At 38.7% G+C, this 17060-nt stretch overlaps 1 protein-coding gene across 1 annotated transcript; it reads right to left on the reverse strand.

The window, feature by feature from the left end:
- Positions 1 to 2640: 2640 nt before the first annotated feature.
- LOC18443814 (NAD(P)-binding Rossmann-fold superfamily protein) lies at positions 2641 to 16675 on the reverse strand. The gene is made up of 7 exons (XM_011628609.3): positions 16497 to 16675; positions 7629 to 7722; positions 7366 to 7454; positions 7060 to 7115; positions 4159 to 4305; positions 3747 to 3872; positions 2641 to 3038 (listed from the first exon to the last, which is right to left on the reverse strand). The coding sequence occupies exons 1-7, from the start codon at positions 16634 to 16636 to the stop codon at positions 2758 to 2760; spliced, it is 933 nt and encodes a 310-aa protein (XP_011626911.1). The 5' UTR covers positions 16637 to 16675; the 3' UTR covers positions 2641 to 2757.
- Positions 16676 to 17060: the final 385 nt, after the last annotated feature.

The following is a 17060-nucleotide window of genomic DNA, read 5'->3' on the forward strand; positions in this document are numbered from 1 at the left end:
CTGTTTGATACAGCCCATTCTCCTTTGGCTTTGAACTCGGATGGCTTTCGGAGAGAACACATGTGGATACCACAAAATATTTTGGGTCAATATCGAAGCTCCTGGTTACAAGGGGTTTAGAGTTGCAAAGAAATTATAGCTTCTTAAAGGGTAAATCTAACAATGAAGGTCTCAAAATTGAGGTAACATTCAAGTTACGATTGAAAACATAACTAGCCAATTACGTATTTTGAATAAGGGAACAAGATGTCGTCAGATAAAATGAAAGTCAAATCTGTGGAAGGGCAATATGCACCAGTGCTAAAGATTGGAAGAAATTTTCTGGCATCAAAGGTATAGAGTGAGATGGTTGAAAAGTGGAGATAGAAACACTACATTTTAGGATGAAAATACCCACGTATATGTCTCTCTAAAATTTTGAAATTTAGATAGGGTAATTAAAGCAAATTTTTTACAATTAACATATCAATTAAAAAAAAAATTATCTCAAAATTGAAAAGAGAAACTATAGCAAATTCCGAGAGAGAGAGTGAAAACGATCTCAATTTTTTTTAGGGAGTATCTCAAATTTCAAGTTTCTAATTTGAAAATTTGAAAGCCTTGTGAAAGAGTAAGGAATGGGCATGAATGTGGGTTTATGTATTGGGGGTATTTTCATTATAAGTAAACTACTTTCTCATTTATGGGGTTGGATGTAAAACTGAAAGTGTGGTTTGTATAAGGTTTCAACCTTTAAGGTGCACCCTCAAATTTTTTCATAAAATATAATTTTGGTGTAAAAAATTCTTAGGATGGACTTGTAATCCATTTTCATCTCTAATTATCAATTTATAAACTCTAAAAATGGTCATATCAAGTATATCTATGAATACATAAAAATCTTGAAAATGAACGGTCCAGATGATATGTTGTAAGATGTAGTATTTTTAGGACACGAAATCTTTATTTTTCATATAATCATACATCATGATATCGAGATGATCAATTATAGGGTTTTCCAACATCAAAACAACATTTGTCATTTCTAATGGATTTTTTAAGTGCACCTATCATTCTACATTTTAAGGTTGCGACCTTATCTAAACTTTTTCAAAAACTAAATAGCATTAAGTTAGTAGTTTTAAAAGTATTGTGAATGGGCATTGCCTACAAGTATATTTATAATTTTCGTGCCAGTGATTTCACAGTTCTATAGTAATATAATAACAATTGTTTCACGCGGACGAGACAGCATTTGTACAATATGCGATCCAAAGGTACAAAGCATCCATCTAAAATGGATGCAAATAGGTGATCCATCTAAAATGATAACCAACGGTCCTATTTTTTTTATTATATTATTATTTCTAGTTTTCAAAAATTATTTATTTTTCATATTCATGAGCTTCGTGTTAAAGATTATACATTGACTAAAAATCAGGATAAAATTATATTTAAAATATATATTTATTGCCAAGCCCTCATTGCTATATGTGTAGGCTTGGCTGCATGCTACCTGTATCCATATGATAAAACAATATTCAAAAACCATTTTAAAGCCGTTTGTTTGATCCTAAATTTTAAGTATATATTATTTCCATTCTAATAAACAATCACAAAAAAACAAAATTTGTACACAACCCAAAAAAGTGTTTTTTTTAAGCAAAAAAGTGTTTTTTTTAAGCCCAATTAACATAGGCCATATTAGGGATATACTTAGTGATATACTTAGTTTCAAACCTCAGAAGAATCTTTTTCCTTTTCAAATTTTTTTGATAGCTTTATTATTATTAGACTAACAATGTTCAAAAAGAAATTTGATTTTGAATTCACAGAGACCTAGATCTTGAGATTTATCATGGATGACCTAAATTCAATATTAGAGGGGACTCATTTTGACCTCATATGGAGTGCATAATGAGTTTTATCCCTTTTGAAATTGATTATTGGGATGAAAAGTGTTTGTGCACAATTTGGAGTCATATAAATGCCACAAACATAGTTTTCTAAGAGTGTGATTTCATTATAGTATAATCAACATGAGATCATTCCCCCATATATATGAAAATATATACAATGAGACTATTTACTTTAATACAAGATCACAATCATTATTGACAATTAGATATAAAATCGGGTCATGAAAATGTGTCATTTTTTAGACAGTTCAAAATAAAATTTCTCAATTGATGTGACTTTCATTTATTGGTTTTCACACCTAATAGCTATAGGTGATTGTGACTTCCTTGTACTAAAAATAAAATAGTCTCATAGCATACAATCCCGGTATATATAGATGTACACGCACACACATCCCATTTGCGTACCTTCTTGTACTGAAAATAAATAGTTTCATAACATACAATCTTGGTATATATAGATGAGCGCGCACACATATCCCATTTGTATACTATATACGTGGTAGACATGGGAGCATTCACCATCTATTCCTAATGTCGGAATGAGTGGTTTAATATACCTGGGCGAGTGCTAGTCATCAGGACTACGGCTATCTCCAATGCCCACCGAGAATTAATGGTGGACAACACCCATGTTGTACCATACACTGCGAATCACTAGTTATGACAGGGTTCCCCTTCAATCTTATGAAAGACGGAATTACTTAAGGGAAAGAATCACAAACAAATAAAACGTATAAAGGAACATCTAAAAAGTTGCGTTCAATTAATACTTTAGAAAAGTATGTACAGAGAAACCAAGAAAAAAAACAAGCAAATCCACTCTCTTAACACAAGAATTTCAGAAAGCACACCTCATTTAAGCTCTTACACTTGCAGCAGCTTCCTTGATTTGCTCAATTGTAAAAACCCCAAAAAAATTATCATCCTTGATTGCGCTTATCACGGCAAATGCTACATCGTCCACACTCACAGGTGGTGCCAAGAGTATGTCTGAACCAGGGAGTGAATTCAGAGACTTTGTATAGTTTTCGATAGCTTTCAAGAACTTCTCTAATGGCTCGCCAATCAAATCAAGGGGGATCTCAAAGCCATCCACTCTGCGCTTTCCATATATGAACCCTGGCCTTAGCACAACTCCTGAAGAATGATAAAAGCTTTAGTTTTTACTTCTGTGTGGGTGAAGTAGTTTTATTTTACAATTGAAATAACAGGTCTGCTTTTTGGTCAAAAGCCAATTTCATGATGAGTTAATTGTCACAAAGATTTTCAAAATTTTGATAAAAAACAAGTCTTACAAATGATGAAAAATTTATCAAAAGAATTTTACGAATAATTGAAAATTAAGGAACACAATGTTCTCTAATTTTATAATGTTTTTGTAAATCAGTCTTTATAAACTTATACCTTTATTATAATTTATAAAACTCAAAAATTTTTTACTAAAACTATCAAGATAAGAATAAAAGTTACGCTACAAAAAAAAAGGGATTGTATACAAAGAGTCTATTTATCTTTGTTACAAGGAGTTCACAATTGCTATTAGCCATTAGATGTCAAATTGGATGGCTTTGTTTCTTGAACTTTGAGTGTAGTCAATAACACAACCACACAATTTGAAATCTGATGGACATGAATGATTGTGACCTCTCTCTTTGTACTGAAAGTAAATGGTCTCTTTGTATACTTTTCCCCCAAAAAAAAAATAATTTTTTTCTAAAATCTCCAGATATTATGTAAAGAGATTTTCAAGGAAGTAGGTATATAAGTCATAAATGGTCATAAGCACACAAATGACGGAGCAAAGAACGCTGATGATGCATGCAGACAAACAGGATATTGTATTACCTGAGTTTGGAAATTTAGAGAGAACCTCTGATTCTGCTTGCCTTTTTCCAGTGAAGTATCCCGAAGAAAGAAGAAATGAAGGGAAATTGTAATCATGCACAGATATCAAAATGAACTTCGGAACTCCTATAAAACAAAGAAACAACACTTAGTACTCATTTTTTTTTCCTTTTATCTCCGTATTATAATAGTGTCTCACCTGCATGGTGGTGGTGTTTTTTTTAAAAATCTATCTTAAATTTTTTTGGGGGGCTGGGTTGGCAGAGGGGAGGAGAGAGAGATGTTACAACAAGTAAAGGATTGCGTCAAGGAGCATGACGGAAACAACGAAATGATATAAGTCAATTAATTACTTTTGTCAACCATTTCCTAAAGGATGATTTCTCTGGCTAGAAAAGTATAGGAGCAATACCAAACTTCATTGCAGCATCTACTGCTGTAACATTGGCCTCCCCATTTATCTTCTTCATTTGCACCTCACTTCCAAAACCTCCAATAGTAGAAACCATGGCGGTAGCACCATTCAGTAATTGTTCCCAATTGGCATAGAAAACATCACCTAGAATTAAGGAGAACAGCATTAACTCACGGTCATAAAGCCAAATATTAAAAAGGAATCATCATGAAGCTGTTCACCAACCCTAGTCTCATAAGAAAAGCAATAGAAAAACATTAAGGCATAATCACTTATCAGAAGAACATGTCCAAATTCTGCATATTATTCTACATACAATCTCATTCAAATATCCATCTGCCCATCATGACATTTATTTGCGATCTGTCGGGCATGCATAACCATAGCAGTGCTAGTTCAGATTGACTCCTCCGCGCATACATTTCCAACACATGCTCTTCGGGGAATCTTGAAAAAAGAATTTCCTTATTTCAAATTTCTCTCGTAGATTGGGATTAAGCAATTCATAGATTTGGGAAAAGCCGAAAGGTTATTTCAATCTGATAGCTGGAATTTTTCATTTGGCATTTCCACGTGCAACTCGCTCTCAAAAAGGGTCCTGAAAAAAATCCCCATGAATGGGACGTTCGATCAGGAAGCCCCTCTTCGCTTCATTCGTGGCAAGGTCATAGTTTCGACCTGAAGTCAGCAACTGATGCGTTTCCCGCTGATTATCAGCGAGCATACCTCAGAGCTTATTCGGGTCGGACATGGCAATAGCCTGGATGATGGAGGGTCTACTCTCCGATATCTTTACCTTTCATTCTGTTAGAGGTAAGATCGGAGCGGTTAGAGAACACTAATTATGTGATAAGATCCACCCTTTTCTACCCTTATTTTCTATTGCACACATTAAATACTGCGGGCACATTAGAAAATTATAATCTGGAATTCACCATCTTTTAAAAGTTCATGACAAGTACCAGGAACAACCATCATTCTAATAACAGATAATTTACAATCTCTATTTTCTAAGAGTTTCTTTTAAATCTAAAAAATAAAATGAGCTTTATAAAAAAAAATCTAAAAAATACAATGAAGTTATAAATTATTAGAAAGTTCAGTAGCTGCACTACCCTGAACATGCATCATATAGCTATCATAGATTATATACTTCATAAATTTGTTAATAAAATACATGTCACGATAGGGTGCCTAAAATGAAAATTTAAATAACAAACATTTCAAAAAATTATATATTTGGGACAAAGGAGATAGAAGTTAAACTTTGAAAGAGGTATATCCTTCAAGAAGGATACACTCATTAAACTTTCATAATTATCCTTAAAAATCACCTTCCAAGACCTATATTTCAATCCAATAGCTTTTAGAAACTCCTATCCTTCAGGAAGGCTACACTAATGCATTAAAATTTCATAATTATCCTTAAAAATCACCTTCCAAGACCTATATTTCGATCCAATAGCTTGTAGAAACTCCCTTCCTTATATAACCATTTGATAATGTGAAATATAACAAATAACTCTAAAATATTTTCTAGGTATGGGCTTCTTATTATAAGAAAATTCAATTAAAAATTTCTTTCATAATCTGCTTATTTGATCTAAATATCATACACATAATATAACTATTTTACATTACCCAAGAAAGATTTTACGTGCTGAAAGCTTTCCATGTAAAGTAAAAAACATTCCTCTTTCTATTTTATAAATTTATATCGTAAGACATTTTCTAGTTGTATATATCAAAGTTGATAGCCGTGCATGTACCTCTACAGATTTATAAACCTAAATTAGTAGATAACCTAAAACATTATATTCTCTAATATTAAATAAAAAGCATATATGCCATAGAGGACCCACATAACATACAAATCACACACACACATAAATTAACAGAGAAATGACATGTTTCAAAAACATATAGGGGTATCATATCTTTAGAGCAGCATTGACCAAACACCAACAAGATAAACAAACAAATCAAAGAACTTGGAAGTAGGGGTGAATGCCCTTGGTATCTGGGGCCCAATAATCAAACCTCAGATTCAACATGAGATGAGGTGAAGTTCAAATATGAACGACATGGTTCCTCTCTCTCATGAATTCTCTTAGGCCCCAGGAGGGTTGATATTGGCTAGCTTTTCAAGTTCTTTGAATCAGCATTGAAACTTGAGAAAGCATTAAGTAACTCAAGACGCCTAACACTAGCTTCAGTACCACGGGTGTGTGTGTGTGTGCATGCACATGAGTGAGAGAGAGAGAGAAAGAGACAGGGAGAGAGAGAGAGAGAGAGCATCCACTTTTGGGGTTTGATACAACTAGAGAAATCATTAATTATAAAAATTTAAAAAACTTGGAAGCATGCATAAATTTCCGGTTACTAAGAGTACCATGTATGTGTAACACTACACTGAAAAATAATTTTCACATAATTAACTAATTGAGTATTAGGGCTCTAAAGTGACTAAGCATGAGACTGAACAGAACTATGGAAGTGCGCCATATAACCTGAAGGAAATGAGTAATCTGTATAACATGAGAGCATCACTTCCCAAGCCTCATTTCCCTTTCAAGACACCCACGATACTTATACACCCACATTGTATATGAAGAAAGGTATTCAATCCAAGAGAGATTTTCTAGTGAACTGATCGCTCCTCATTGTGCAATCAGCATGTCCAAAAAAAACTAGACTCAAAAGGACTACTAAGTAAATGACCAGACTGTCCTTTATGAGCCATAATTTGCAATAAATAAGATAACAAATGATTACTATGCAACACTACATACATGCAGAGCAAGTAACAGAGAGGGGATAAATTTGAATACTTCTCTAGGGAAAAACAATATGATCTAAATATCATGACGCGAAAACCAAGTTGAGAATATATCATGCCTGTGGTCCAGGTGACTTGATCTATCCATGACTCTGAGTATGAAGGTCGACCTGACCTGTAAAAATTGTCCAAAATTTGTGATACCAAAACATATGTAAGTTTCAAATAGGTAAAGCATGACAGATGAGTTCAAATAAGAGATAAGCCATGTTTTCCAATTCCGTTTAGTATGTGTCCCATCATGGTATAACACTTACACAAGAAGAGAGCACTTCCCCAATGTGAAAAATTACGAGGTTGTGGAAAAACATGAGCAATCAAGATACAGACAGAGAGACTCAATCCGGGAAAAGCTTTAAATGCACCTGCTCAGGCTGATAACTTCTATCCCATTGGAGACTGCAGCTTTACATATTGCAGAACCAACAAAACCACTGCCTCCTAAGACTATGATCTGTGAATAAATTTATCACAAAATGTCACCGTTGCCTCTCAAGACTAAAGTCTATTAATACAAATTAACATGTATTAAGAAAAGAAGAATCAATTGAAACAAAATATTTGCCGGTACCCTTTAAAGAAGTAGAAAAGAAAACTCTAGGAACAAAGTACTTATCCCAATTCTCACCTTTTCAGTCTTCACATCAGCAACAACATCTATTGGGGTGGAAGAGAAATCCTCCCGTATGCTTTCTGCAGCATATTTGCATCTTATATTGGTCCTATGCAAGCATTAAACAAAAAGTGAGACAATAAAACAATGGCTAACTCTTAAATCTTAATTTAGATTGGATTCTATAATCCATACCTATAACCAAGAGCAAAAAAATCCCTAAGCAAACTTGCTGCAAGAAAATAATATGGGTGAGTTTTGCACTGGGGATGTAAAGTCAATGAAGAAAATAATATGGGTGAGTTTTGCACTGGGGATGTGAAGTCAATGAAGAAAATAATATGGGTAAGTTTTGTCTTCAGAATCACCTACCATAAAGGCGAGAAACGGGTGACCATTTCATCGAGGTGTGAATTTTTGACACTATATCTTGCAGTTTAAAGTCATGAGATTTAGACCATAAGTCACATGGTTTAACATCGTAAGACTGAAACATAAGTTCTGGGCCTTCCGTATCGGCTACCAAAAAGGATGGAGCGGATGGCCATCCTTCAAGTTATAAAGTTGAGTGTAAGCTTGCAGTTTAATGTCATGTTGCTAGGATGTTACATAACATAATATGAAATGATGGGACTTAACATTCCCTTATAAATGCTTGATCTTAGGACTTAACATGGCCAAAAGATCATTAAAATGTGTGTAAAGAAAATAGTGTTTTAAAATGGGGGATGTGGTTCCAATGCGGTCCATATGCGGGTGCATCACCCCGATGTGATCAATAAACATAAAACAATTTAAAAAAATCCCAAAAAATTGGTTAATGCATGGAAAAAACATGAAGGTGATTTATGTGATAGTAGGCATCTAATTTATTCATTAATTCCAACATTATTAGTCGTCGGAGACTCTGAATCCCCTGATAGAAGAAATTAGAAATAGAAAGTAGAAACTTGAAACCAACTTTATAGAAGACATTAGAACTAGAACTTAGATGACATCATATTATCAAACTTCTGCAAAACAGTGCCCAAGCTAATCCCAATCGACAATCCAACCGAAATCGACACTGTTTTTTCAAAATACATTTCTGCCAAAAACTTTTCCCTCTTTGTTTGATCCAAAACAGCCACATTCGTGGCTCTTTTTTGTGTTTGGGGGTGGGGGGGGGGGGGGTTTGAATACCCCCCAAAACCCTTTCCCCTCCTTTTCAGGGGGAAAATGACAAAACTATGCATGCTTGTGGGCACTATTTTTGTCCACAAGCTATGTGGCACATATGCGCTATGTGGTGGGATGTGGCGCATATGTGGGCGCATCCCACCAAAGCGCACATGCACCCCTATGCAATGCGCTTCAGGGCGCATATGCAGCAATGTGGCCGCATTTTAAAACAATGAAAGAAAAATAACACAAATAAGAGATGTGAATTCGAAGACCGGCATATCCCTCCAAACTTTGTGAGGACTTCAAAGATGCATATGCTTGAAAGACAAAAAGGGGGCTTCTTCTTATGCTCTTATGCTGAAGGGAATATGACATGGAGCCGTCCTAGGAACATTTGCCTAGGTAGCAACAAGCAGTTTAACTTCATACAGATTTGACCACGTATGGACAATGCAACTTAATGGGGAATGAGCCACATGTAAGAATCAGTACTCTTGAGCAAGAACAATTATACCAAGCAGTTTAGGATCATGCGGGATGGACCAAGTATTAGATAACTGAAAGCGGCTTATTCAACCTTATGACGGCCATCACGGGTACTATTCTTTCAGGAAGCGACCATTAATACGGCAAGAGATCCTCCCCATACAGATTTGTGCGGAGGTAGGCATCATTGGAGTAGACCTTCTTTATCACGAACGGGCCTTCCACTTGTCTTCATCATAAGCTTATGAAGGCATGAGTCACATGGAACATGACCCATGAGGCATGAGTCATATAAGACATGAGCCATGAGGCGTTAAGTCACACGAGACATGAGCCATCAGGCATGAGTCGCAAGGACATTAGCCATCAGGCATAAGTCCTATGGGACGTGGGCCAAGAGGAACTAGTCATATAATTCCTGATCATGAGGCAAAAGTCACACCCGACATGGGCCATGAGGCATGAGTCATACAAGACACGAGCAATGAGGCATGAGTCATATAAGCCATGAGACAAGAGACATGAGTTGTATAAGACATGAGCCGGGAGGTATGAGTTGCTTTAGAATAGATGTTGGAGCTTCCGGTGGAATTTGGGTCATTTGAGACCCTGTTACCCATTCTCTTACGGCTTCTCACATCACTTCTTTTTCAATCACAGATCCCCTCTCCAGGGTGTCAGATAGCTTCCCCTAGAAACTCACAACCGTCTACATGCCAAATTAGGACCTTTCCAAGAATGCTCTGTGGGAGGAACTCGACGACATAGCTGCATGTCGCCCCTTGAGATGGTGCCTAGGCGGTGACTTCAACGTCACCAAGTGGTCTTTCGAGAGAAACTCTAATCACAAAATGTCCCCAGCTATGCTAAACTTTTCTGACTTCATCTCTCGCAATGAACTCTTCAACATCCCTACTGCAGGGGCCACCTTCACCTGGTCCAACCACTTCACCTCCCCCCTCTCTCTCTCTAAACTGGATCGCTACCTTTGTAGCCTAGAGTGGGACTCCTCTTTCCTTGGCATTGTATCAGCTCTCCCCAAAACTGCCTCCGATCACAAAACCCCTTCTCCTCGATACTTTGCCGACATTTGGTGGGCCCAAACCCTTCAGGTTCAAACTGTCATGGCTTGAAGAACCTGATTTTCACTGGTTGGTCTCACCCTAGTGTGCCTCCTTCACTGTCGACGGTCGGACTGGTTTCTGACTTCAACAGAAACTCCAACTCCTCAAACACTCTCTCAAAGTCTAGAGGAGCTAATTCCCAAGGAACTTCTAAACCCAGAAGTCCCAACTTCTGCACCTCATCCATGAGCTTGATCGCTCCGAGGACTCCTGCCCTCTCGACCCCAGTGAAATTCTTCGAACCCAACTCAAAGCTGACTTCCACAACTTGCTCAGAAAAGAAGAAATCTACTAGGCCCAAAGGTCCAGAATCAAATGGCTTAAACAAGGAAATGCCAACACGGCCTTCTTTCACTGTATTGCAAAATGCAGAAGAAGGGACAACACCATCACCTAGATCAAGGTCCATAACTTGATCCTCGACCAACCTCAATCAGTAGAGAGGGCAATCTTAGACTTTTGCCAACTACTCTTCTAGGCCCTGGTAGACCCACCCCCACAATGGCCAATTTATACTTCCTCTCTCTACGCTCCGATCGGGCTCTTTGGCTAGAGCGTCCGTTCTCTGAGGATGAGATCCTCAAAGCAATTAATGACCTTGGCCAAGACCATGCCTCGGGCCCTGACGGCTTCCCTATTGCCTTGTTCAAACAATTCTAGGACCTCCTCTACCAGACCTTCTGTCCTTCTTCGAAGAATTCCATGATAGAGGAGTGATCCACTAGGGCTTGAATGCCACCTTCATAGTCCTAATCCCCAAAGTCAAAGGGGCCAATGAACTTAAGACTTCAGACCCATCAATTAGATCAACAACTCCAATAAAATCTTGGCTAAGGTCCTTGCCCCCAGGCTCAAGGATATCCTACACTGGGTCATCTCCCCCCAACAAAGTGCCTTCGTCAAAGACCACCATATCTTAGATGGTGCCCTCATCGCCCATGAGTGTATCCACTCTAAACACAACTAGAAACTTTTATGCCTTATCATTAACCTAGATTGGGAAAAGGCCTGAGACCATGTTGATTGATAGGTTCTGGAAGAAACCAAAGTCAGAATGGGCTTCGAAGCTCGATGGAGGAAATGGATCAACAGCCACATCTGTCATCTCTTTATTACCATTCTCCTAAACGGCTCTCCGAGGGGCTACTTTGCCTCATCTAGGGGCCTCTGCCAGGGAGACCCCCTTTTCCCCTTCCTCTTCGTAATCGCAGCTAAGGTCTTCAGCAGATCGCTCTCCATAATGTATCACCATGTCTTGCTCGAAGGCTTCAAGAGCAGTAACATCGCTGCAACTATTTCTGACCTTCAATACGCCGACGACACCCTTATTTTCTGTGGTGCCTCGAAATAGGGGGTGGATTCCCTACTCCTATTCCTAAAATGCTTTTAGTTGGCCACGGGCTTCAAGGTTAATATGGCTAAATCAAGATGATCGACATTTCCCTCGACCCATTCACCATTCAATGTTGTGTCAAAAAGTAGGGATGTAGGATGGACTCCCTCCTCTCTAAATACCTCGGCTTACCACTTTGTCCTGGAAAACCCAAATTGAGCCAATGCAGTCACATCATCGACAAGCTTGATCGCAAACTGGCTAGGTGGGGAGATTTCTATCCTCAACAGGTAGAATCATCCTTATCAAGGCCACTCTCTCTAATGTCTTCATTTCCAAATATCCTCTTCCACATGCCCGTCTTAGTTGCCCGTTGACTCGAACAATTGATGCGAAAATTCCATTGATAGCGTTCAGGGGAATCCAAAAAGTACTATCTTATTTCCTGGTAACTTGTGTGTCAACCCCAAGGCGCAAGCGGGTTTGGGAATTTGCAGTCTCCAATTGAACAAGTGGCCCTACTCAGTAAATGGTAGTGGTGCTTGACCACTCAGAGTGGTCACTTTTGGCAAGCCACAAATACCACCTCCACGGCTCGCCTTGGGTGCCTTGTGCTAGAGTCAACAGTAGCTCGTTGGGGGCTTGGAGGTCCATTATTCGTTTCCTCTCCCCCTTTAGATCTAGCATTCGTTTTTACCCTCACGTGGGCAACAAAATTCAGTTTTGGTCCGATCTATGGATTGGGCACACACCTTTAAGGGATCGCTTTCCCAACCTCTTTCACCTCAAGAGACCCATATGCCACAATCGCGAATTTTTTTGAGCCTATTGGCCTTGTTCATTCCTAGAACCCATGCTTCCGCAGACAACTCCGTGATAGCGAGGTCCAATCCTTTCTCGAACTTTCCGTCTCTTTCTACCTCTCCCCACTAGGAGAGGACAAAATCATCTGGTCTCCTACTCCTTCTAGAGTTTTATCTATGGCCTCTTTCTACCACTGTCTAGCCTTCCGACACCCAACAATCCCCTTACCTCAGCCTATTGTTGCAAACGCCTAGATGACTTTGATTCCACCCAAAATTCAAGTATTCAACTGGATTGCCTTATTGGAGAGGGCTTTAAGAGTTGACCAGCTCCGAAGGAGAGGTATGATCACCCCCAACCGTTGTACCTTGTGCAGGCCGATGAAGAGACATATTCGCACCTCGTCAGCCATCGCAGTTTTGCATGCCTTTATGGGAAGATCTACTTCGCCTCATCAACTGGACTTGGGTCACTCCTCAGTCTATCCCACATCTCTTTCGGCGATCATAATTCCTTCCTTGGCCCAAATCAAGAACCATGCTTTGGAGGGCCTCAATGGCAGCCACCCTGTGGACCATTAGGAACGAGCGCAATAGCAGAATCTTCCAAGCCCTATCTTCTTCTCCTTGGGCCTTGCGGGACATCATCAAATCCACAGTGATCTTCTGGGCAACCAATCACAACAGGTTCAAGAGCATCTCAGCCTTGAACTTCCTTACCAATTGGAGGCATCTTCAAAAACCGCAAACCCTCTTTACCTTAGCCAAACCCATTGGCCGAGTTGACTCCACCTCGGTGGAAGCTCTCGCCCTCCTGGAAGCTCTCAGGCACTTCAATCCCTCTTGGAGCTCCTCTTGTAGTGGAGGGCGACTCCAACAACGTCATCACCTGGGTCCCGAGAGAGGCCACCTCCACTTGGTGACTTGCATCAGTTTTTTACGAAATTTTTGGCATTTGCAAGCATACACATTTCTTTTGGGGGTATACTTGGCGCGAGGCAAACCACACGGCTGATGTTCTCACTAAAGAAGGTGCTGCTCTGGCAGTCGTCTAATGTGTTTGTGGCAAAGTTAGGGGCCCAGCTTTTTCCTAGGGTATTTTTGTCCGTTGTGCTTGCATAGCATTTTTGGACCTCCCATCGGTTAAGAGGCTTTATATACAGAGCTCCCAAGTTGTGGGTAGCCAATTTTTGCAACATGTAAACTTTCTGATCTCAATACAGATGTCAACATAGCTGTTGCTTGTTGGCTTTCAAGCCTACGCTTGCTGGGTTCATCGTTAGCGAGAGAGGAATTGAGGCGGATCCAGTAAAAGTTCAAGCAATTGTCAACGACCTTGAAACCTTAAAGAGTTGCATAGCCAACAAATGAAGGGTACAAAGCCCTTTTTTAGTAAAAGCGCTAGTGTGCCCAACCTAGGTTAGGGGCTTCCTTCGCATGCTGGGAGTTTGACTGAATCTAAATCATAGAGAAAAACAACCTAATGACCAAGAAGAGGAAGTACAGTCAGTTTGCAAGCGAGCTTTGTATTAGCTACTATAGTGTAGAGTGTAGACTGAATCCGAATTCGAAAAATGAAAGGAGAACAAACGAGAAATGAGGAATAAAGAGCTTCATCCATCCTAAGCTTTTGTTCTTACTTTATGTACGGTCAGTGAGTGAGACAAAGCCGGAATGGCGAGTGGGCGGTCGATTGCCTCGATCTTTTGCTATTGCCGGTAGTCCTTTTCTATTGATGCTAGAGAGGGCTAAGTGTAGGTCTAGTTCAGGGACTCTTTGGTACCATAGGAAGATTCCTTTCCTTAGGAGATTAGGTGGTGGTTGATCAATGAACTAATCTCTTTCAGTATAGGGCGAAGGTAAGGGGCCGTAGTCAAACTCTTTTCCTTTTTAGCGCTAAGTAGGCACTCAGAGCGAGTCAAGTTCAAGTCAGAAGTAGGACGCTCCTTTAGGCCATTCGGAGGTGTATCTTCCACCACAAGCTTCTCATCTTCATTGAGAGATGCGATTATCTATTTAATGAGAAGCAATCCTCCACCACCAGCCCAAGCTTCCTATAACAGATGCAATAATTGGGTTGATCATCTTTTTCAACATCCTTGGTGGTGTAGTGCCAATGGTGTTGTGTTAAAGTTTTTTTTTTAGTGACTCCAAAAATAAATTAGATAAAACAAACTCAAAAGCACACAAACACAAGAAGGTACACCATTTTCGTTACTAGGAAAGTGAGTACAATGACCAAACACTTCCCTTGATTAAAGGTTCGGATACTTCTGACTGGTTAAATGACCCTTTGAGACAAACCGGTTTATATGATACTCCGGCGGAAATTTGAGTAAAGAGAGGGGAAGGGAAACACAAGAAGATCTCCAAAGGGGGGCAAAATTGGCTAAACCCCTACCAGCCTACAAGGTTTTAGGCCTTGGATGGGAGTTGTGACCTATTCTCTCACTTGCCAAAGGCTTTAGGAATGTGGGTTAACTACACCTTGCTTGGGTTTGCTTCAAGGGTAGTTTTTGTATTTTGCTAACCTAAGAATAGGGTTGGGTTGGAATGGAAAGTAACTATGGTAAATGGACTTGGGTTAGGGTTTCTCTCTCTAGGCAGGTTTCTCTCTAGAATTCTCTACACCTAAACCAAGCAAATGACTTCCCACCTCCTAAATGAGTAGGGTTTGGCCTTTATATAGAGAGGCATTGAAGCACGGGTGGATTATTAAAAAGTATGGGCCATACATAGGTGGATTATCACCTTTTATTCCATCATAATACAAAAGGGCAATTTTATTTAGGTGAAAATGCACAAAATATTGATATCTGCCCTTGAATATTATGTTTTTTTTATCCCCTTTTATAGAGATCACTAAGGCTTCTTTTTTGCTCCCTAAGAAAGCTTATTTCTTGCTCCCCAAGAAAGCCCCTTATCTTTTTATTATAATACCCTCAATCTTTTGAAGAAACCTGGTGTGGTGATTTTGACTATCACCAAACCTAACACCATCTTCTCATGGTGTGGGTATTCAGTTTTAGGATTAGATAGAAAAACATAGCCTTGATTTTCAGACCTGTAAGAACTAGGGCTTTCCTTTTTTCTTTTTCCCTTTTGTTGAAAAGGTAACTAGGCTAGGGATTTTCAATTTTTATTTTTTATTTTTTGAAAAAGTAACTCAGGCTTTTCCATCAGAATGACATTTTGATAGAGGAGAAGTAATATGGATTGAACAGATTGTGTGTGTGTGTGTGTGTGTGAGAGAGAGAGAGAGAGAGAGAGAGAGAGAGAGAGAGAGAGAGAGATGGGGCAAACTTGGTCACCTCAAATATAGGAGAAATAACAAGAATCCAACTGTTTGATCATTACTGTTTCAAATTGAGCATGACGGATAGTCCAACTACCATGTCTGTATTGAGAAACTGAGAGAAAAAATATGATTGTTCACTTGGGAGGGAAAGAGAGCAGACATCCCATAAAAATAGACAAAGAAAAATACAAAAGTGCCTTCATGAGGATTATATAAAGTAAAAAACAAAGAACCTAAAAGCATATAATATCCTCATTGTAAATATACAGGTTAACAGCATTAATGCAGGTGGGAACTCAAATTCCTGAAGTAAAATTCGATGATAATGATGAATTTAAGCAAGGGATTTATAAAATGAAACCCTGCAAGCACGAGCCAACTTCTTGAAACTCACAAATATCCATCATTTCTACACGAGAAAGAACCCCTTATCTGATAAATAATTATAAGCAAACCCAGCACAGTAGTTTTAATTTCTGTATACTGATGAGACGCTCCAATTCAATAAACCACTAATTAATTGATTTGAGTGTCTGGGGAAAGAAATGCACAGTGAAAAAGCAAACTAAAAGCGGAAACCCATCATCAAACTCCCAAACAAAAATCGGATCAAAATAGATTTTCAGAGACTAATGCTTTAGAATTTGGACAAAGACGAAAAGCATAAATAAGTACCTGGATTTGGGGGAAAGATAGGATAATGACTTTAAGGAAAATGATATCAGTGGAAATGCCTTCAAAGAAGGAAGATGAGGCTTCGGAGAAAAGGAATGCAGAGAGGTTGGAGAAGAAAAAGAAACCAGAGTCATGACCATTCTCGCGCTCTCACCCTCCTCTGGATTCCAAAGTGGAGTGGGGTGGAGTCCTTTTCATGCAAATCTTATTAAAAAACACACATGCCACACAACTTAACAAAAAGAATCACATTATATACCCTACCCCCACACATATAAAATCCACACATGACATTTGATTAGTTGCGCAGTCGCACAGACAACCGCACCTGCCTACGAAATCGTGAGGGATTTGCCGGTGCATAGCGGTTTAGTTATCCATCGTTTTAATCGGTGAGGGGTCCGGTTAAAATAAGTTTTGATTATAATTAAATAGTTTTGATTAAATTTTAATAATTTTTTTTAAAAAATTTCAATTTACACTTTAATTTGGTATATGATTTTTTATGGGTTCTCAAATTTGAAACATTTCTAGTCACATTAATTTTATCAATTTTCTATAAGG

Source organism: Amborella trichopoda, chromosome 3, assembly GCF_054954075.1.
Source record: "Amborella trichopoda isolate Santa Cruz 75 chromosome 3, AtrichopodaSantaCruz75HAP2 v2.0, whole genome shotgun sequence".
Classification (NCBI taxonomy): Eukaryota; Viridiplantae; Streptophyta; class Magnoliopsida; order Amborellales; family Amborellaceae; genus Amborella; species Amborella trichopoda.